This window comes from Plectropomus leopardus, chromosome 22, assembly GCF_026936395.1.
Source record: "Plectropomus leopardus strain MGB_pleo_1.0 chromosome 22, ASM2693639v1, whole genome shotgun sequence".
NCBI lineage: Eukaryota > Metazoa > Chordata > Actinopteri > Perciformes > Serranidae > Plectropomus > Plectropomus leopardus.
The window spans coordinates 5,406,610-5,429,289 of record NC_142197.1 but is presented as its reverse complement, the minus strand read 5'-3'; the positions used below and the strand labels follow the sequence as shown (position 1 = coordinate 5,429,289).

The 22,680-nt window shown below is 38.8% G+C and overlaps 2 protein-coding genes across 2 annotated transcripts in view; one reads left to right on the top strand and one right to left on the bottom strand.

Moving 5' to 3' along the window:
• itfg2 (integrin alpha FG-GAP repeat containing 2) overlaps window positions 1-5,483 on the top strand; it is a 50,135-nt gene extending 44,652 nt beyond the window's left edge. Inside the window, exon 13 of the transcript XR_015775545.1 lies at window positions 5,448-5,483. The gene's annotated coding sequence lies outside the window, so the exon portion shown is untranslated. The remainder of the gene's footprint in view (window positions 1-5,447) is intronic.
• nrip2 (nuclear receptor interacting protein 2) overlaps window positions 1-21,746 on the bottom strand; it is a 40,153-nt gene extending 18,407 nt beyond the window's left edge. Inside the window, exon 1 of the mRNA XM_042510974.2 lies at window positions 21,173-21,746. Coding sequence (XP_042366908.1) covers window positions 21,173-21,328 — 156 coding nt within the window. The 5' untranslated portion in view covers window positions 21,329-21,746. The remainder of the gene's footprint in view (window positions 1-21,172) is intronic.
• Between the last annotated feature and the right edge of the window lie 934 nt (window positions 21,747-22,680).

Genomic DNA, 22,680 nt, shown 5'->3' with positions numbered 1-22,680 from the left:
TCCAAAAAAGGGTTAAATGAAGGCTGATACTGATGTTTATGGAACTTGTGCAATTGTTTTGGTCATTTTATAAACAAAAATCAAGAAAATTAATGGTTGCAGGTGGTTAACTGATTTTATTGACCTTGTGTTATAGTACATTGAATATCTTTTATTAATGGATTGTTTTTTTTACATATTTTTTAAACAAACAGTAACCCACTCATCAAGAAAATAACCAGCAGATTGACTGATAATGCGAACAATCAATATTTGCAGCTCTACACATATGCTTAACTACACAAATCTTCAGTTCTAGTTAGGCCAAATATGTCGAGCTGAACATTGTGAGCTGGCTGCTGAGTAAATTCAGAGCATGTCAAAGGACAGACAGCATCTGTTTGCATGGTGAAAAGATAAATACTTCCAGCATTATTATCTCAACAGAGTACGTCACAGATAGCCTGTGACTCAAGACACATTTAATCTGTATATAAAACAAGATATGTAGGTCACTGTGTTCAAGGAACACGTCAACATAACTCATTCAGAGACCATTATATTTTGCTCCCACAGCAGTAATGATAAAGCTTATTTATGAACATTCAGGGAGAAAATGATGAATTAAGGTCATTCCCATTAAGATAGATAATGAATTAATCTGCTTCACGTACTTTACAAGATTTACTTCACGAACTGACTATTGTTGAGCTCTTTAGGGAAATATTGGACAAAATCAGCAATTAAATATACTTGTAGGCTATACACTATGTCAAATCATACTAACAATTGAAGGGGACATATTATGCTCATTTTCAAATTCATAATTGTATTTAAGGTTTCTGCTAGAAGATGTTTATATGTTTTATGGTTAAAAAAGCCTCATACTGTCCAGGCAAGAACACACACTGTCTGAGATGATTTGTTTTAGTGTCTCTTAAAGCCCTCCTCCCGAAAAAGTTCAGTCTGCTCTGATTGGTCAGCGTTCCCAAGTATAGCGGCACTTTCTACCATTAAAATTCACCAATAAGAGCTTTCAAACAAAACCAGACATGTTCCAGGAGGATTATCATCCGAAATCAGGGAGAAAGTTTTGTTGGCGTTAGCATGTAGCAGTGTATATGCAAAAACGTAAATGAATAATAAACGAATAAACACAGAATAGCAGCACTTTATACTGTTAAAAAACCATCAGTACAGATGTAGCACACAGTTGTAGCAGAAATATGATCCAGAATTGTTGAGAAATTAACAACAACATTAAATTTCCCTGGTGTTAGCATATAGCTACATGTAGCAGTGCATTGGCAGCCAGGGAAATAAATGTTACAGTATCAGAGAGAAGTGACCCTCTTTTCGTGGAAAAATTACCAAAAGAAGCTACCAGCGCCACATGTTAGGGTTGCAAAACAATCCAAAATCTTGGAGAAGGTAAAAACATGGGCAACCAAAATTACAGGTTTCCCTGACATTAGCATGAAGCTACATGTAGCATGAATAAAATTAAGGTTAACAGAGATTGGCTGCATTTTCTAACATTAAAAATCCCTAATAAAAGCCTCTAAATACAACCAGAAATGTTCCAGCAGGAATATGATCCGAAATCATGGAGAAATTGACAACAACAGCAACAAAGATTATATGTTTCTCTGATGTTAGCATGTAGCTACATGTAGCAGTGTATGTAAACAGTTGCAGTACGTTCCTAGAGCAGATGAACATATAAAGAAATCTTATCTCCACAGTAGGAAAAATATTGAAAATAGAGTATTCAAAACTGTCTGAGGTCTGACGTCACAGGGATTACTTTCACATACGTTTGCCCATTATTTGAAACTTTGGTCACATTTAATGTGAACGTCTGACATTGTAACATATTTGATAGAAAATAAGGGAAAGCAAAATAGGTCCCCTTTCTGTCTGTTATTAATTGGACCATTAATCACCAGTATCCATTAGACAGCATGTAGGATTTCTAAGTATCTTTAGTTATTTCTCAGCACTGCCAGTTTCTAATGAATGCAGGTGCACTTAATGAAGTTAGCAATTTCGGCGTCGCAGACAAAATAGACTTGTTTCACTCTCAGAAAGTAATGAGAAGAAGTGAAAATGTTCAGCTGCTGCGTGAGGTGCAATATGTGCCGTAGCTTAAGATTTCTGCTTTTATTTCCAAAGTCGCACTGCCATTATTATTGATTCAGCTGGGAAGATTTGTGTGCATGAATTACTAGTAATAGATTTTATTAGTACTGATTTGTACCCTTGTATTCATGAGTCTTGCACGTGATTTTAATGCCCAGGTACTGCATATGTATGCTCTGCAGACTGCTGATTTACAGTCCCTATTATTCAAATTGGAGCACTCACACTGAGATTAATACAGCTTTCAGACGTGGAAACCTCCATGCACACTTGAACACTTTAGATGACAGCATGCAACGCACAGCTCAATTCTTCCCAATATACACTGAAATTCTGTAGGACCATACATTAAATGGATGTACATAAATAAATCTTTGAGCCTAACAGGTAGATATTTAACCCTTAGGGCCCGCTTTAATATTACACACACTCGCTCTGTGCACAAAATGCCCTTTTCAAAATCAAGAAAGAAAAAAAAGCCCAGAATAATACCCAAAAACAATACAGTGTATATTTTTACGCTTTGATGGCTTTAAAAATGTTGTTTGAATGGGTTTCAGTGGCGCATTTTCTGCTCTTAACAGCATGAATGTACCAATTTTGTTTACGCTGTGTATTTTAGACTTAATGTAGGAGCTGAGCTGTAAATTTTACGAGTAAACAAATATACAAAATCTTGCCGAAATGCAAGTCATTTGCATGAACACAGCCAAAATTATCAAAAAATGAAGAATGAAAAGCCTGTAAAATGTGCCAAAGGGTTAAATATTACACAAAGCCTTGAGAGCCACACACACAGATCACATTTGTTGGTGTGTGAGACTGTCCTCTGTTGAGCTTGTTGTCGAGAGACGCTGGGTTATGTATAGCTCTTGCCCGTGGTTTCAGCATTAGGTCTGCTTGTCACCAAAAATCCTGTGCGGATGAGTCACACAGAAACTAATTCTTAAGCCAAAAGCAATCACGCTGCAGAAAGCAGAGACCACTGTGACCACTGTGGATGCTGAGGTGGGGTACAGATTTTAACCAGCGTAGAATTGGACGTGGCATTTCAGATCCTCGTCCTGCCCAAACCCCCCCACCCCCCCACCACCACCAGCATACCCAGCAAAAGCACAAAATGACACACACTGAGATTTAAATAGCTAACTTTATCTTCAAAGAGAAAAAAGCTTTCCAAACTACCTGAAATGAAGGTCACATTATCATGACATGAAAGCAAATTCAATGGACGCTTTCAGGTCATTACTGTCAGCAGACATTAAGGGACTTCTGGTACTGTGGACACTTTTCAGGTCTCACCTGGAGTCTGTCTATTTAAACAATCTATATGGTCTAAAGTGCATTTAGGTCTTGTCCAGTTCCCCTTTAACCCTTTGAATGACATCACTTTTCTTGTGTTGCCTTGAGACTCCTTTCACAAATATTTAAACCTTTGAACCCTGAGCAAATTGGGGCAATTTCTCCCAAAAACATGGGGGAAAAGAAAATGAGCAACTTGTTAAGAAGTGTTCCACATATTGCAATAAGTTAGTAGATTTAAAGATATATGTATATATATATATCTTTGGGAACCTAAGAAAAAATGCCCTAAACCTATATTCATTATGATCATAATTACATATTTTAACTTATGTTACAGAATTATCATAATTTTTAAGCACTTTTTCCCCCCAGGCCATTTCCTTTGTTTTTTTTGTTTTTCCTTAATTAAACTGATTTTGCAGAAAATACAATACAAAAATACTAATACAGAAAATTAAACAAGCAAAACAACCACTAAGACAAATAAAACAACTACAAGGAGACAAAAGCAAGTTAAAATCAACATACACAACCCAAAAAATACATACAATTACTTCAGTTTCGTGCAAAAGTATGTGAGAACCGGCAATGAGTAACTTGTCAAAAGTGTCCTACATATTGCCAGAAATTAGTAGATTTAAAAACACGGCAAATTCAGTGTCTTGCTCCTCTGTAGGAGAGTTGTAGGCTCTTTGCATATCTGTGCGAATGGTTTTTTGTCTCATAATCTGCTTATGAGTACAAACTGTGTATGTTACAAGTTTTCTGTATGTATTTTATACCGGTGTGTTGTTGTTGATTAATGACATATTTCCTCAGTTCAAAAAAACAACATGTGGCCGGTGACTGGCTGTTCTTTCTTTCTGGATCATAAAAAACATAAATTATATTTAAGCTGCCTGTTCCTCTATAATCACATTTCTGTTGTTCGCCAGTGCAGCGTCTGGGTCGGACTTTCAGACAGCACTCTCTGAAAAGAGCAGGTCACCCAGCACCAGCAGAGTCACAGCATGAATAAAACACAAAGCCTTTTCTTTTCCTTTCAAGGTTTTCTTTTGTTTTTTTTAAACACTGAAACCTCCAGAATCTTTAAGGCAAGTCCAGCTGAAGGAACAAAAGATAAAGATGGAAATGTATTTATCCTGAGGGATTTTGTAGTTGAGCAGTTGAAGTACAAAGCTGCAAAACATAAAGACTGCAGAATATATCATCAAAATAATCTTTTGCTCTAAACGTGCACCAAAGGAAATGCTTCAGAATTTAGGGTCATCCTATTGAGCAGTTTATTAAGGAATTAAACTATAACTAATATTGAGAATATATCTCGCATTAAATTAAAGCTAAAAAGGCCAGACGGGTATCTGCTGTTCCGTGCAGGTTAAACAACCTTTGGTTTTGTTACATCAGAGTCTTTTGCCTAATAATACGATCCAGTGAAGCGACAAAACATCTGTATGAGCTTCAGTTTGGAATAAATCAGAATAGACGGGAAGTTGTTAGGAGGTGGAGGAGAGGCTGGTTTTAGTCTTTGACCCCTCTTATGAAGTAATCTTCTTCTAAAACACCTAAATCATGTTTTCACAGGATAATCAGGATAATCTCTGTCACGACTAAGAGAGCAGAGTGATTCAAGCTGCCACCTTGTAAATACGACAGTGTACAAATAAGAACTTATTTTAAATTAAAAATGATGCCACTTATGCTCTTGAAAGAAGTAAACCCGTCTCCGTCATGGTTTAAATTAAGGGGGTAAAACAGTCAGGAGCAATCTATTATTCTCTATTACTCTAAATAAATTATAAAAACTGCAGATAAACTATGTATATTTATGTACTATGTATGTAAAGTTCAATTAAATTAGCATTTGTGTAAATATTTAATATTATTATAATTTTCTAAACACTTTTTCAGGCCGATTCCTTGTTGTTCTCTTTTTTTTCTTACTCATTTTTAGGTCATTTTCTTCAGGAAGGAAAAAGGAATTTAAAGATGTTTTTTTCTTTCTCGCCTTTATTTGATAGGACAGTTAAAGATGGACAGGAAAGGGAGGAGAGAGAAAGAAAGAGGAGCCACAAAGGGCATCGGGACAGAATCGAACCGCCGCTGCGGTGAGGATTCAGCCTTTTGAACATGGGGGACTCTACCAGGTGAGTTACAACGTGCACCGTAAAACATTTTTTAAATGGGCAACCATTAAAATGTAATCTTGCAAAATACACAAAATTTTCACACCCACTGAAAAACACATCTTGTGGCGATGGTGCATGTTGTGTTAAAATTATGGAGACGGCACAGTTGAGTTTAGTCACCAAAACTTCCTGGTTAGGTTTTGAAAACGAGTGTATTTTCAGGTAAAATAAGTACATACAGTACATATGCATGTCGTAAAGTGACTACGTTAAGAACCTAAGGACAGTAACTTAAAAAAAACATTGACTTTTAGTTTCACAAAGGATAAGAACAACTGTTTTCTGAGTGAAAATCCTGTGTTTGTTTGAACCATCCTCTCTAAACTCCTTCATACATGGACTTTATCGCTCTTAAAACGACCTATGGATTTGTAACATTACCCACCGTGTGAATTTGTGTGTTTACCACAACAAAGGATCCTAATTGACTTTCCTTGGCATTGTTTCTGTTGTGCCAGCATGCAATTTTAATGAATTACAGGCGATGCGTCATAGTAATTTAACGAATTTCTGTGAGACCAGGTTGGGCCAGTCAGTGTAATAATTTACATTCTGTCGTAAAACATCATGAGTGCTTTCAAATTTTACCTTTCATACTATTTCCACTTCCTGTTTTTAACAGCACACGCAGCAGTTAACAACTATTTACTATGTCTTGTTTATATTACAGTTTAGTCATTTTATTACAACGGTACTCCAGTCTACCACACTGTTGTATTTCATGATTTAAAGCGTATATTTATTCATATGCTTGTGCAACTTGTGAACTAGTTTTTATTTGGTCTTGGATTCTCATTTTTACTTGCTTGTTTTTCTTTCATACATTTTGTTTAAAAAATACTGACAAGGAGCCTCAGAGCAAGATTTTCATTGCCAACAACTGCTCTGCTGTAACTGATGACTTTAAAATATTCAGCATTACAGCGTGATTTATGTTGGCCTTTAGCACGCTGGCAATAATCTCAATATGCAACTCAGGCAACAGAGGAAATTCTTATTGAGTTTTAGAGCTATCCTGGAGGGTTTGAAAAGGACATTTTTAACTGTTTTTCATTCAAGAGATCACTAAAGTCAACAGCTGGTTGAATTACTGCCTCACCAGCCAACACTGGCATCTGTGGAGCCATAACGTCACAGTTTAAGTGTCTTTGCTTGAGTGCCAATCTCACAAATGACATCCCATCTGCCTACCTGCATTGCTCTGTCAAACAGGCTTGAATTTCTCTCTCTTCTTTCCAAAATGCAATCAACTGGCCTGTACTTGCTTCGCTTTCACAGAAATTGGTTCACTTCAAAACGTTCCACTCGCAGAAAACGACCCTTTGAACGCTGTCGATGCTACTGTTTTTGTTAGTGATGGCAACGATTTTCCCACAGAATGGAGGGCTCTCTCCGGGCGTTTGACCTCCATCAGATGTGCTGATATTAGGGGCCATCATGTGGGAGAAGCCTCATTTGTTAGAGCTCGATAGCGATGTGTCTGATCTAAGATATGCTTGAGGGCTCTGTGAGTAAGCCTGGACGTGTGATTTGTTTTTAGATGACACTTTGTTGATGATAACATTGTGCAAAGACAATGATCTATTACAAATGCAAAGCTTCTTTTGTCTGCGAGGAAACTCAATCCAGCTGCTGTGATTGTCTGGCTCTGACCCACGTTAAGATGCAGATAAAATAGCGATAGAAAGGATTCTATTTCCTGTTTGTCTTTTCCACATTTCTGGTCATTGTTTGATGCCCTGCTCTGATTAACATGCACATAGCAATGCTAGTTTCGGCTGTTCAAGTATTCATGACCAGAATGTGAATGAAGGACAATTTCATGGGCTGGCAAGCAGCAAGGAGACGGCGAAATATGGAAAAATAAAAAAAGGCATCGAGCTCCAAGAGGCCGAGGCGATATAACCTTAGCATGGCTCACTGTAATCATGTCATCTCATGCCTGGACATCTCCGAGGTGTCTCAGACTTCCGTCAGTGGATCTGCAGCTCAATCCAACACCTACAGTACGTCGAGGTGTCATTTTTGGCAGCCCGTCGTGTCAAAGAGCACTGATACGCTTTGAAAACATCACATGCTGTAAAAGATAAACATGTTTCTGCGGTAGATTTCTTGCTAATCGTGGATTCTCTCTGTCAGCCCACTTTCTTCCCGTGAAAGCTGCAAAACATTTCCAGTTCGTAATCACCACCCGTGTCCATTTAGCCCATTCGTTCCTCTCCGAGCTCCAGCTGTGGCCGAGCACTCAAACATGCAACGACGAGGTCTCTCCTCCTCCTTACATCTCTGCTCATCTGTCTTCTTTCCTCTTCTTTCTCTCCTACATTTTGCCTATTTATGTTTCTCTTCTTTCTCGACTTTCCACAACTCTTGTCTTGCTTCTTTACATCTCTTCTCTCCTCTCGCTCCCCAAACATCTGCCAAACTTTTACATTCCTCCTCTCTCTCCTACATTTTGCCTCTCTTTCCACATCTTCTCTCCTCTCTCCTGTCCTCTTTACATCTCCTCTCTTCTACATATCCCCTCTTTACAGCTCTCCTTTTCTTTACATCTCTCTCCTGTTTACATGTCTTTTCTCTCCTCTCTCCTACATTTTGCCTCCTTACATCTCTCCTCTCCTCTCTTCCCCCTTGACATCTGCCAAACTTTTTACATTTTGCCTCTCTCCACATCCTCTCTTCTCTCTCCTGTCCTTTTTACATCTCTCTCCTTTTTACATGTCTTTTCTCTCCTCTCTCTCTCCTACATTGTGCCTCTTTACATCTCTCCTCTCCCCTTTCTACATCTGTTCTCCTCTCTCCTGTCCTCTTTACATCTCTCCTCTCTCTCCCATTAAAATCTCCCATCCTTTTTGCATCCCTCCTCTCTCTCCTATATCTCTCATTGTTACATATTTTCTCCCCTCAGTCTCTTCTCTCATCTCTCTCCACCATCTCCCCTCTTTTCACGTATTGTTTTCTCTCTCCTAAATCTCTCCTCTCCCATTACCCTGTAGTTTCTGTTTCCCTTCCTTTCCTAATTTCTTATCTATCTTCCTTTTCTCTCATTACTTTTCATTTTCTCTTCTCTCTGCTTTGTTTTTTTCATTATTTCACGTTTTCTCTCCTCTCACCCTGATTTCTTTTCTTTCACCATTTCTTTCTTTCAACAGTTTTTTCCTTTTCTATTCTCCTCTTTTATTCCTTTGCTTTTTCACACTTTACTTCCTCACCTCTCTTCCCACTTCCCCTCCCTTCATCATTTTCTCATCTCCTCTTCCATCCTCTCAGCAGAAATAAAGACAGTATTTCCACCTTCCTTTAAAAGCACAATTCCCTAAACAAATCCTGAGACTAACCTAAAAGTAATCCACTCCTAAAAGTAATCTTCTCCTCTCTGCAGCAGCCTCTTCACGTTCAACTCTTTGACATCCGAACTAATCATATTCAATCAGGAGCTCCACTTCAGACCCCTCTGAATATTTTATTGTTATGTACTCGATATCGTCCTCTTCCTCTGTCCTCTCTCTCTGTGAACAGCATTCTGCATATCAGGTGACCTCTTTCCCACCTGCACACTCACAGGCTAAATCACACATTTATTAACGGCAATCACATTAATTATCCTCTTTTGCAAATGAGAAAAAAACAGCTTGTTAAAATGTCATGCAAACAGTGACAGATGAAGCTTTATATGCATCTGCTGGTAACCGCTTATCGAGTCTGGTGGCATACCACAGTGTTTTTATTCAACAGGCGAGGGATGAGAAGGAGGGAAAAATGTCAAGCTCTAACAGTTTGGAGAAGAAGAAGGAGGGAGAGTTTAATTTTTCCTCCTCTGTGCTCTCATGAGACTGCAGGGAAGCAAAGATTGAATCTGATAGACACAATGAACACAGTGTAATTTCATTTCAATGCTTGGCGTCTGTTTTTTCTTTTTTTTTTTTTGCAGAGCCCTGATTGCTCCGAGGTCAGCTCGAGAGCAAATCATGATAGCAACACTGAGCTGCTAGTGGGCGGCATGTGCCGCGGTTCAGGGGTGAAATTGGCAATCTAACACCTTCCAGGGCGCACTGATCTTTGTCTGCTTTGTGATCTAGTGCAGAGGTTTTTGAACTGTGAGGGGGGAGAGTTAAAGGTGGAGACGAGAAGAAATGATACTGCATGTAGGAAAAAAATGATGTAAAATGAAGGCAATTAACATACTTAGTTCATGATTGCTGTAATTTACCTCATATTTCAGCAAAGTCTGAACGCACAGGCACTTCACACAAATTTGTAGGTTCAGTGTGACTAACACCTTCTGAGGATATCATTATTTCCAATTTCCGTTGCAAGTAAACGTCCATAAATCAGCTTAGAGATCAGAAAACGTAGATCAAAACTTGCCATAAAATCGTAGCATTTTAAAAGTTTTCTTCAGTATTAAAGTAATCCAGTGATGTTTTCTATGTATCCATGGTTACAGTGCAAACAGGAACCACTGATAGCAAATATGTCTAAATGTTAACCCTTTAAAACCAGGATCAACATCAGTTTTCTTGTTCTGGTTCTTTAAACCATAAACTAATTGGTTTGATTTCTTTCAAAAATATGGGGGATAGGAATAGATCAACAAACAATTTGTAGATTTAGATTTTTTTTAAAAGCTAAAAATGTCATTTTAACTGCATATTAACCCTTTAAAACCAGAGCAAGTTGGATTGATATATATATTTTTTTTTGTTTCTTTCTTTCAAAAACATGGGAGGGCGACAAGCAACTTAACAAAAAATGGCCTGAAAATGTGCGAAAAAAATACAAAACAAATTACAAGAAAATCACCTGGAAAAAAAAAGAAAAAGAAAAAATAAGTAAATAAATAAAACAAACAAGAAAAGAAAAGAATTCCAAAAAAATAGTACTTTTTTTTCTTTGTTCTGTAACAAACATATATATATATATATATATAATTAAAAGAATTATGAATCTAATTTTCTGGTACTTTTTCCCTCATTTTCTGATCATGTCTGATAATCCCCCAGCTAATTTTCAGGTCACACTTTACTCTCATTTTTTTTTTTTGCAGGGACATTTTTTGTCAAGTCTCTGAACATGTTTTTTCCCATGTTTTTGAAAGAAATGAAACCAGAATCCTCAGGTTTCAGAGGTTTAAATGCTGGTAAAAGACGTCTGAATTCAGCACAAGAAACCCAGTTAATGTGTTTTGACCTAGTGCCCCTTATAAAGTGCACTTACTGCAAGCTAAACTGTGTTGCATCTTAAAACACCTTTCTTCCCCTGTGACATATCTCAGTGTTTCTCACCTCATTCTACTGTCTGCATGTCAGTCAGCTGAGAATATGTGAATTGGCATCGTCATACGGCGTCCTCCTCATGGATTTCCCGTCATGAATGCTAATGAAGCCAGCGGGCAGCGGTGTCCCATAAAGAGTTAATCTATTATAAACGATGCGACCTGCTGTTTACGCTTCGCCAGACAGGGGATTGTTTCATTGTTGAAACAGCTGAGGTAAAATTGGCGTCACTGAGGTGTAATCTGTTTGTTAATTCCTCACGGTGTGCAGAATGATTTTGGACGATATTATTTTGGAAATTCATCGCTTCTGATTGTAAGATGTGTCATTGTTTATTAGGCTTATCAGTAAATGAATGGCATGATTCAATAGTGAAGCCATCAGCCTTCACTTCTCTATGCTAGATGTCAGAAGTCAGTTATTAGTCAGCACTTTATTACCAACAAATACTATGTTTACTGTGTATTTCCTTCAGCCTGATATTATCTTTACTTTCACTTGTTCATGCTTGTTTTTTTTTAAAAAAAGAGGATTTGTTGAAAGGATTTTTGGTTTTGATCTTATTGGTTTTGACCTGAATTTCATTACATTAATTTGCTGACTTGCATTACTCCAAAAAACAGATCATAGCCAGGATACAAGTGTGCATATGAACATCAAAGTGGGCAAATTTCAGGCTAAAACTGGTCGTCTCTCTGTGACGCTGTGTCTCTTTGTGTCTATTCATACTGTTGCTGATGATGCTGATATGAGTCCTGTGTTGAACTCGACACTAGTCCAAACCCGTCCTCTGCCAGTAGGACAGAAAGACGTGACGCCAGCACTCCTCCTCTTCCTCTCTGTCTCTTCCTCCAAGTTTCTTTTCCTCTATATTCATCCCTCTGTGAGTCAGATTACAGGCTAATTGCCATGTGGACTAATTATCTGACTCCAACAGGCTGCTCTCGCTCTCCTCCAGCCCGTCACGTGAGCTTTCTAATGCCCTCTTTCTCATTCTGATGGAGGTCTCCTGTGGCTGACTTCCTGTTGCACCGACCAGCTCCACATCTGCTGCCTGCCCCACCGCTTCCTCTGTTTTTACATCTCGCTTCGCTTCCTTACGTCGCTCTCTGTCTCTTCACTAAATCCTGCATCAAATATAATACGAATCCAAAAATCCAGTAAATGAAACCGTAGTTAGACAGTTTGATGTCGTCACTAACAGCGCTGCTGTTATTTGATTTGATCCCATTAGAGACGGCAGTTGTTTTAATGCTGAATGCATAGATCATTAATCAGTTAGTCGAGCAACTATTATTTTCAGAATCACTAAATAGTTCATTAATTGCTCATTGGCTTTTTAAAGTGTTCGGATGTTTCATTTAATTACTTTAGTACTAAAAACATTAGTTGACTGATACTTCCTCTTTATGGTCATTTAAGGACTCATTAACAGAGGAAGCCAATAATTCTCACAGTGGTGATAAATAAAGAAGAAGCCATTTTCTCGGTATAAGGAATAGTTTAAAATTTTGGAAATAAACTTTCTTGCTGAAGGTTAGATGAGACGATCAATACGACTCTGATATATATCCGTTAAATATGAAGCTACAGTCAGTTCAACGTGTTGTCATCTCAACTCGTCACATGGAGCCACTTTGACATTCGCGTCTACTTATGACGTTTTAAGGTGTCCTTCCAAATCAGCTGCTCTAGGATGGCGCTGCAATGAGGTCGACAAATGCACGTAGTGCGATGAAAGCACTGACAGAGCGGAGAGTTTGACGAGACGACGACAACGGACAGAAGCAGAGGGAAACGCTGCGCCTCGTTCTGTCCAAAGATTTTCCAAAATCTTGACTGTTTGTTTAAAAGAAAAGTCACACTGAGTTATTCCAGTGACTTGGGCTACAAGTGGTTAATCAATTATTCGATCAACAGAAATATAAATTTTGATAATGAATGAGTTCAGTCATTAATTAAGCTTCTAAATGTGATTTTTCATTACGTTTCTGTTATATTTTCTTTATTGAATATAGTTTTAGACTGTATGTACTCAGACAAAGCAACTATTTGAAGATGTCACCTCACACACAGTTTTATTGTTAATCAATCGTCACAAATAAATCAATATTACGAATACTAATAATAATATAAGTGATAATTAGTAGATGAACTAGTCTGCCGTCCATCTTCCAACAACACATCCGGCTTTATTTTTTGCTTTTTTTAAATTTTTGGTTCAGTTTTGATTCCACATTTCTGGAATCTTTGGACCTTTTCTTTTAATTCTAATAATTTAAAACAACCAGTTTAAATTTAAAGCCACTGTGAGTGCAGAGGCATCATGCGTCACGCCTCGCCATTCCCAAGAAATGAGCAGAAATACTTCTTTTTCTTCTCTGTCTCAGTATCGTGTGTCCTCTCTTCTGTTATCGGGGTTGTTTTGCTGTTTTTGTTGGGTATTTTTAGCCTCCTGTCTTCCTCCACAGCACTGAGGGAGCAGCTGAGGGAGTGTTACCACCCATCCACAGCTCCAGATGACACAGACAGAGACAGGTTCACACTAACCTCTCTCCAGCCCACCTAATTGTCCCGGAGCTAATAATAAAGCCTGCATCTGAACCCGATTTAACGCCGTTTGTTTTGGAGGGATTAGGCAGAGGCGAACTCCCCAGAGCTCAGCGATCATGCTGAGTGACATTGTCGTGTTTGCTCTTCACTTTGAAGTGCTACTTTGCCTTCTGGGGAAAATTGTAAACAGTTGAGTTCAGGGAACAAATCAAAATGCATATAAATCCAAAAACATGTTCCCGGATTAGATGCACTGCTCGTACAAATTCCTGACTTTTTGAAAGGACAGGAGATCAAAAAGTTCAGATATTTCTGATTTGGCAAAAGTATAACACCTCTCTGCACCTTCTTATCTATATTTTAGAAATGGAAACAGGATTTTTTTTGGCTAAATTTGGGCATAATGTAGCGAATCAGTACATGAGTTGTGTTTAATGCATGCAGCAGATGTGCTGCTCACTTTTTGTCCTCCTGTCAGTTCCCTCTGCGCCTCAGTTCTACATCTAAGCCCAGTTCTGTAGCTTTTGATCATGCTCAGAAACTACCTGGAGACTCCAATCTCTCGATTAGACAGGCCTTCCCTCACACACACACATGCACACACACACCGACAGGTTTCAGGCTCACTCATCTGTAAGAGAGGGACACGAGCAAACGGACAACGAGGCTGCAGGGAGAAGGAGAAAGAGGCTTAGCAGCAGCTGGCTGCAGAAGGTGTGTGCAGCATAATCAGACCTATGTGAGGTTTAAGAGGACACTATATTTGTGTTGAGGCTCCCTTCAATTAAAATGTATGTCGTAACTCACATTTTTACCCAGTTTAAACCCACATATGTTAAGAAAATTGGAATAATTCATTGTTTTTCGTGATTTCTATTTAGAAAACTATTTTTAAAAGCGTTGAGGCTAAAAGTTCATACACAAAATTAGCTGATTTGTTGTTTCATGAAAATATAGTTCAACATTTTAGGGAATTGTTCACTTTTTTTGCAGGTTAAAAAAGGTGCTTTCAGCTGGAAATGCAGCAATGTCTCCGTTATCATTTTGTTTTTCGTGCCACTATCCCCGCAAGAAAGCTATGTCTTGATAAGAAACCAGACTTTCTGTGCCTCTAACCCTGCTGGAAACACAACAATGTCTAACAATGGTATAATACAACTTCTTTTCGAGCCACTATCCCCTCTACAAAAACAGTGTTTCAGTAATAAAACAACCCTCGAAAAACAGGTTTGGTTTACTACAAAACACCTACATTTATTGCGTAAAAGGCCACTGGAAACACATCAATATGGTTTTGTTGTTTGTTGGTCTTGAACAGTGGTCTGCAGCTTGGTAGGTGTCTCACCATCCACCATCCCCTCCACCTCTCGATGACAAAGTCAGCTCATATACTACGTCACTTAAGAAATGTTTACATTATACGTATGAAACATGCAAATGTAACGTATTCATGGTTTGCAGAAACATACGATGCATGAAATAAAATTTCAGCATTTCAGCCTTTCTGTTGAACTATATTAACTAACGTTTAACGTTTAATTTGCATAAGATCTCCTCCAAAGAAATCCTGTTGGCCTCTTCATCTAAACACAAAGCTAAAAACTACCGGTTACAGTAGCAGTAATAAAAGAAATGGTTAAACTGCCTAACTATTATGCGCTCGGGCCCGTTATAATAGAGTATACTGGGGCCCCTCTTAAATACCTTGCACAACTGGTTTGTTGGCCTAAATACTTTGCAAAAGGTGTTTCTCACCTGACAACATTGTAACATTCAGAATATTCTGGAAAAACAGCTAAATGGGAGTGTTTGGAATGAAGAGTTGTCAGTACTTTCTAACAGTGGATTGATTGATTTATAGGTTGATCTGTTTCTGACTTTACTGTAACAGTCCCTGTAGAAAATATAAAAATGACACATAATATGAGCAATTTTTATAAAAAATGCCGTGATTGTTGGCAAAGTTAGGTAAAAAACTACCACATAGCTTAAGTCTTGCAACCATCTTATGTAAAACCCCCATTCTGCAATTGAGTTATTTCTCAAAGCAGTTAAATGTAGGCGATCCGCAACAAACGGCGTCCATAGCAGCGGTCAAAATCGAGTAATGCTAGGTTTCTTTTATAATGAAAAATATGTGATTATTTAAAATAATACAACATTACTGTACCTCTTCAGTGAACATGTTTTAAATTATCTCTTCAGCGTTGTGAGTGTTGATGATGTTTAGTGTCGATTCCTCGTCTGTGGATTGTTGCTAAGCTCTGAGAAAAGTGGAAAATGATCTCGCTAGTCTTAGTGACAGTAGGCAGGTTTCCATTAACCCTAAAATTGTGCGAATTTAAATTTTGAATATAAATTTTGTCTTATGGAAACAGGTCAGTTTCAGAAAAACTGCCATTTATCGCAAAAAAGTTTTTACGCTCGCATGAGGTGGTATTTCAGGCAATTTGAAAAAGGCATAATTTGCAAAACTGCAGTGGAAACACTTTTTTGGCTTCTATAGGTCACATGATGCTGTGGCTATGAGTTTGTCAGTAGGAACTGGCTCCCTCATGATGCAGCAGGAGCTACAAGAGCTGTAACTGCATCACATAACTTTTCCAAAGTTGAGTGAATCATCAGGAAGTTTTAAATCCACAATCCCTCCGTGAAATCATGGACTATCACCTCCCAGAAATCCCTCATACGTGGCGCCTCCCACGTATAAGAGGCTTACCTTTCCATTATCACTTGCATAACACGCCTACATCGCCTTCGACTGGAAATAATGACGGCTAGTGCGGTGGCTGCAATAAAAATAAACCTGCTAATGTTTGGAACGTCCATCGCCATGCTTCTGGAGTGTTTTAGCCAACTGTGTTATTGACAACTAAAAAATATTGCTTAATTTTCGTGCAAATCTGTAATGGAAACCTGCTACTGGTGCTCGGTGGAGGTAGAATTGAAAAGCTGGAAACGCTTTCCACTTAAAAAAAGAACAACTGAATATATGTTGGAAGCTTCAACACAGAACTACAGAAATGACAGTGCTGCCTTTTAAATATTTTGCTGCAACCGTGCTGCTTTAAAATCATCTTCTAAATTTATCTCCCTTATTTTTTCAGCTTTGGAGAGCAAATGTTGAGTGTGTACAGTCGAAAAGGTGAGATTGCACAGCGGTTATGCAATAACTGGGTCCATGCTGAGCTCAGGTGTTAATGTAACCGGGCTCAGATGTTTCCCAAACACTCTTACATCTATGCACTATTCCCTCTTTTTCGCTCTTCTTATATTTTTATTCCAGTGTCAAAGCCGTGTTACATAAAACAGCCCCACTGAACCGAGCGTCCTCCATGACCCCGTCTTCAATCTAATCGTCTCTTTCCTTCCCCTCCATCGCTCTGCGACGGAGCTGTGGATTTTGCCCTTTTCATGCTCACTGCTCCTCTTACTCTGCAGCACAACATGGCTGGAGTGATGCTGCTGCTGAGAGTGAGAGGACCTCGGGCTAAAGAGCAGCAAAACAAACTGACTCTTACATAACACCGGCTCTGCTGCTGAATTACACACTGAACAGGACAGTGAGCTAGAAATTTAAGAGGAGGAAAGATGATGTTACAGCCCAAAGGTCTGTGTGTGGACTAGAAGACAAACCTAAAATGATTCACCATTTTTTTCATCAACATTGTTATAATAATCTTTAGGTAATCAAGTATTCAATTAATGGACACCAACAAACGTAATGACTTACGGGGGTCAAAGACTAGAATTCCAAAATTAAGCCTTCTTTAGCAAAACTAAGATAATGTCTTCTTTATCTTAATTGACTTCTATAGTAATGAATCGTGTCATTTTGGGGGAAAATAATTATTTATTGTTAAAGATCATTGTCTGACATTTAGCCTAATGTATGACCTTTGAGGCCATGAGCCAAAAGGAAGAGATCTTCCTCAGCAGTAATATAATTATGTAAAAATACTATGTAACTGGAAAATGAAATGGAAAAAAACAGACTGATATGTAGTCAGACGTCCTACAGACAGACAAATGGATCTGGCATTCTTATCCAGATGATCTCATCTTTTGTCTGCGAGGGTTTCGGACACCTCACAAACACACTGTGCTTTCTTTCTCATTCAGTGCATCCACGTCTATTCACAGTGGTGTAGCTCTCTGTCTGCAGAGGACGTGGACAGGCATGGTCGAGGACTGCAGGCAATCTCCACTCCTCCTTCAGGTTCACAGAACCATTCTGACATCCAAAATCACTTGTTACAGATGCCATGCAAATCGTGTTGTCCTCCCCGCGGCCACGTCTGCGCCACAGATTGTGTTTTAGATAACCACCGAGATGAGCTTCGCTGTGTCTTCAAGGAGAAGATAATTGGTATTATGATAAGAGGGTTTTCAGACCCCTGCAGGTTAAATCACAGGCTGCCAGCAGATGAGTTGAACATTACGCTCCTTGGATCTAATAGAGTTTTGGGGAATATAATTATCTTGACTTATTTTATCTTTAATAGTGTTAAAATTTGCAGCTTTGGGCTCAAGCTAGCGTCTGTGTGTGTTTTTATGAACGCCGCCCTGTTGTGAGTGAAAACACCCAAATTCAAAGTCCGTCTTCCCACGTGAGCTCGCTATTTCCATTTGAACGTAACGTAATTGGCACAGCTTTAAGCTAAATGCCACCAAAACAGGCTCACTAATATGCTCACAAAGACAAAGCCAACATGTTTAGCAGCTGTGATGCTCATGCTTATTCTTCTGATCAAATTATTTTTTGACAGTTTTTTTTAAATAATCGTCGGATCCTTTTGTCTATTAAAAGTCTAAAAGAGTCCAAAGTGACCACAAATGTTATCAACTTTTATGGCAAACTAAGATATTTCACTCAAAACCACTAATTTTAAACCAGGAGGTGACACTAAGAGTAATAGTGAATAAGATTAATCCTTTGGGGACCATGAATGTTTGTGCCATTTTTCAGGGCAGTCCATCCTATAATCACCATGCATTTAGCCATGCCACTAGCATGCATTGAAAGGCCAATAGAATTTTTTTTTACCTTAAAAAGCTATTTATTATTGTCATACATGCAGGTTTGAATTAAATGTTACCTCTGGGACACGGTGCATATTTATCATTAGATTACAAAATGTGACTCAGTCAAAACAGAGAATAGGAAGGAGAGGTTGGGTGTTTTTTTTTCTAGCAGCAAATGTTTGTATTAAAAGCTGGCAGACATAAATTCATCTCAGTGTGATATCCACAGAGCTCTGCTGGTGCTGCTTCACTGTGCCAGAGCGAGTGTGTCGAGGTTCTTGGAGGGCTCTGGGGAATCTGGGAAGCCGCCATCAAACCAGAACTGTGTCAGAGGAGAGGTGGAGTAATAAATTGTTAAGATTATTACAGGGAGCTCCTCTACGGTGTGTAACAGCTTCGGTTTATGAGGCTTCTGGAGGAAGAGGAAGTTGAGAGTGCGGAAATGTCTTTATCCTCATATGTCAACCCTGAAATATGTGAATGTGGGACGACAGTGAGCCCTGCACAGTGTACAGTAACAGGCTTTGATTTGACGTTTCCCTCCTCTCTATGCAAAGTGCAAAACTCTGAATCTTTCATGAACCTGTCGATGATGAATTCTCTTTTCAAGGCTGCACTTAATGGCATTTAGTACATAAAGTAGTGCATTGGTGCAGGAAATTGGGGTCACGTATTGGCAGCCAAAAAGCAAATTGTGCATGAAGTTGATGTTAAAACTGACAATTGGCAGCCAACATGCAGCCGTCCTCTGCAGTGTTGAAACTGTTTGTCAATTAATTAATTGTTTTATAGTTTTTCTGAGCAAAAAATGACAGAAAAAAATCAACAGTTTCTTTAATGTGAAGATTTTCTGCTTTTTTTCTGTTTTATATCACAGACAAAACAAAATGTCTGAAGACGTCACCTTAAAATTAAAACTAGAATGTACTCTTTTTTTCTCCTTTTCTGGCATTTTATAAACTAAAGCAGTGATTCTCAAAGTGGAGTTTGGGGACACAGAGAGGTCCGTGGCACACTGTTGGAGGGGTCCATAAAAAGTTTATATCTTTATTCATTTTAATTATCACAATATCATTTTTTTTTTTTGCAAAAGGCTCCATACTTCAACAAATATTTTGCATTTTTAATCACTTCAAATTAGCCATTTTTTTTCTGATTTGCCTTTAAAATTTTATTTAGGTACAGTGCCACTTGCAACTAATTGAATTTATGTCTGTTGCATAGTTTTATGGGTAGTTTGTGTTGACACGATGGAAATATTTTTAATATATGTATCTAATATCTTTCTCGTAGATTTCTCTTGTGTTATTCTTTCACAGAATTAAGACTATAGATGCGTAATTTACTCCAAGGGACACACATGATGGGCTCCTCGGTATATTCTCTATTTAGTAATTGGTTCTTGATTGAATTAAATTTAGAACTGCTGCGACTGAGTGAGTAATCTCCTAATCAAGCAGATAATCAGCAGATTGATTGATAGCGAAACTGATGGTGAGTTACAGCTCTATTTTTCCAAACAATGAGGAGAATTATGACTTATAAAGTCGCAAAGAAGGGATTGAAGGCGTCAATTTTGCAAATCAATTGTCCTTTTACGCTGAGTTAAACCATGACGCACTGATCTGTGCTTCCATTACCAGTTTAAATGCCTTTTATATTTGTTATATAAGTATATATATGTTTTCTTTTACAAAACATAAAATATGCACGTTAAATGAATACTGGCATCCAAATCAAGAGCTGAAGTACTACGCCCATCCCCTCGAGGCTACTTAAGCTGCTTGTAGCTTAACAAACCTGAATTTCTTGCTGCCATCACGTTCTCCTTGAAAATATACCTCCCAGTTGTGCAGTCGTAATTACGAAATGCAAAAAAGCAACAAACATGGACACTAGAAGTAAAAAGGTTGGTTTTTTTTTACTTGTGTTCTATCAAAAACTAGCACAGAGCTCCTTTGTGCATCACAGGCAGAACGAAGAACACAGAATGACGTTTTAATTTGTTGGTAAGCTTAAATAACATTATAATTAGCTCATATTTGCAATATTTGTGTTTCAGAGGTAAATGCAACGAATAATATCGTTATCAATGTTAGCATATTCACCTGGTTTGCTTTATAGTTAAAAGTTTGCTACAGCTACGAGATGCATATACTAAACTGTGCAACTACAAAAAGTAAATGACAGCTACAAGGAACAAATAACGAAATATATAATTTTGTACCATCAATTGTCGACCCTGTTTTCATGCTTCCTGCCTTTTCTGCTGCCCTGAAACGTCATGCAAACGTCACAACTCAGCGACTCTGGTATCATCAAAATCTCCCACTCGTAATTACAACTTTTGAGGGCTTTTCATTTTCTCATAACTCGTAAATACGATATTCATCTGACTGAGCTGTTGGGCGATGAGATGCATGGTGGGTAATGTAGGAGCCAGATTTTGAAGAAAGAAAATGCTTTAATTCTTCTGCATTGTCCATCATGAGTCCAACGTCACGCAAGTGCAGCTCTTAACCATTAAACTCCTTTAACTACGAAATGCTGCTGAATATCGTATAAAACGGTGACACCTACTTCCACTGAACCCCTAACAACTGCCAAGCACCCGGCAACACACACAACAGCCTCTCCAATCAACCAAATCATGACCCCATTGTCTCAAGCGCCCCATTTAGCTTCTCTCAAAAGTCCACTCACCAAGTCTTTGGATGTGCCGAGTCTCTTCAGCCCGTCCAGGGGCAGGAGGTCAGCCGAGTCCTTGTGCGTGAACTGGGTGGCCTGTTTCAGACGCCTCTGCTGGTGCAGGATGGCTTTATCCCGGATGGCTAGCTCACCTTTCTTCGCCTCACTCATGGTCTCCTGTCTGTCTTTTCGGAGACTGTAACCTCACAGCAGCACTGGAGCTCTGCAGACAGCGACAGACAGAGTGGATGTGCAGAAAGGAGGCAGGTTTTTTGGGGGATTTAGGTCCTTTTTAAGCAAACCCGCAAACCTCTTCCAGCCTTTTTTGCCTGTTCTGAAATGTCCTTCGCTCTCTCTGGGTTTGCTGCTTGTAGTCCTTGGCATGTATTTGTCTCAGGAGCTATTGTCCTGTCCTGGATGCTCCTCTGATGTGCATCTTCCTCACAATGTCAAGATCTGCTCTGTCTCTCTGTCAGAGGCTGACTGAGGCTGTGGAGGTGTGACAGAGAGAGTGTGTTATTTCCCCTCCCCTCAGTGCCGTCTGTCCTTGGATCTCTCTCTCTCTCTGTTACAGTCATATCTCTGCTTTCAGGAGTGTATTCTCTCTCTCTCTCCCTCCCTCCTCTGAGCCCTCCTCTTTCCTCTTTCCTCTTTCCGTCACACACTCGACACAGACGCATGCTCACCTCCGAACACATTTTTTCAGTTGACTCTCTGCTGAGGAAAGAAAGAAAAAGACACAGAAATGCTGTCATCTATGCATCATTTAAAAGTGATGTTGCTCCACACACACTCTGTCCCTCCGTATCTTTGTCTCTAAGACCAACACAGTTTTTCAGGATTAGTCCCCAGAGCGGTGATTGGCCCCTGCGGCCCCCGCTGTGGAGGTGTGAGAGCCATCGCTGTGGTCTGACCCCACACAGAGGATCAATCTGGTCCAACTGATGGCAACCATTGATTTCCTCTACCCCTCCCCGTGGCGGCCGCCATCAATTAAAGAAACTCAGTTTCAGTCCGTCCATCCATCTTTCCATCTCTCCTCACCAACAAAAGCTAAAAATATCACATCGGTCCGTGTTGACGACCTCGACATGATGACACATTTTTCAAACGGTGATGATTCAGGCTACAGCTTTAAATGGTTTATTGTGAGAGAATGAACTTTGATACATTTATTTCATAGCATTTAAGGATAATTTTTTTCAGACAGGGCATATCAATATCAAGAGACAGACGTGGGTAAAATGTCAGATAATATATATGTTTTTAATTTATGCTATTTAGTTGAAGAAGTGAGTCCTTGAGAAGGTGAAGTGGAAAATACTGAATGCCTGCTGAGACGTTTAATCTTTAAAAAGCATGTGCCGCCCCCTGCTGGTTGCCCATTTTCTGTTTTTTTTTCTTGGATTTTTTAAGTTTTTTTTTTTTTAGCACAAGATGCATCCAAATTTAATTAATTGATGTAATTGTTTGAATTTTACTTAATTTATTTAATCAATAATTCATTTAAAAAATGAAATGGT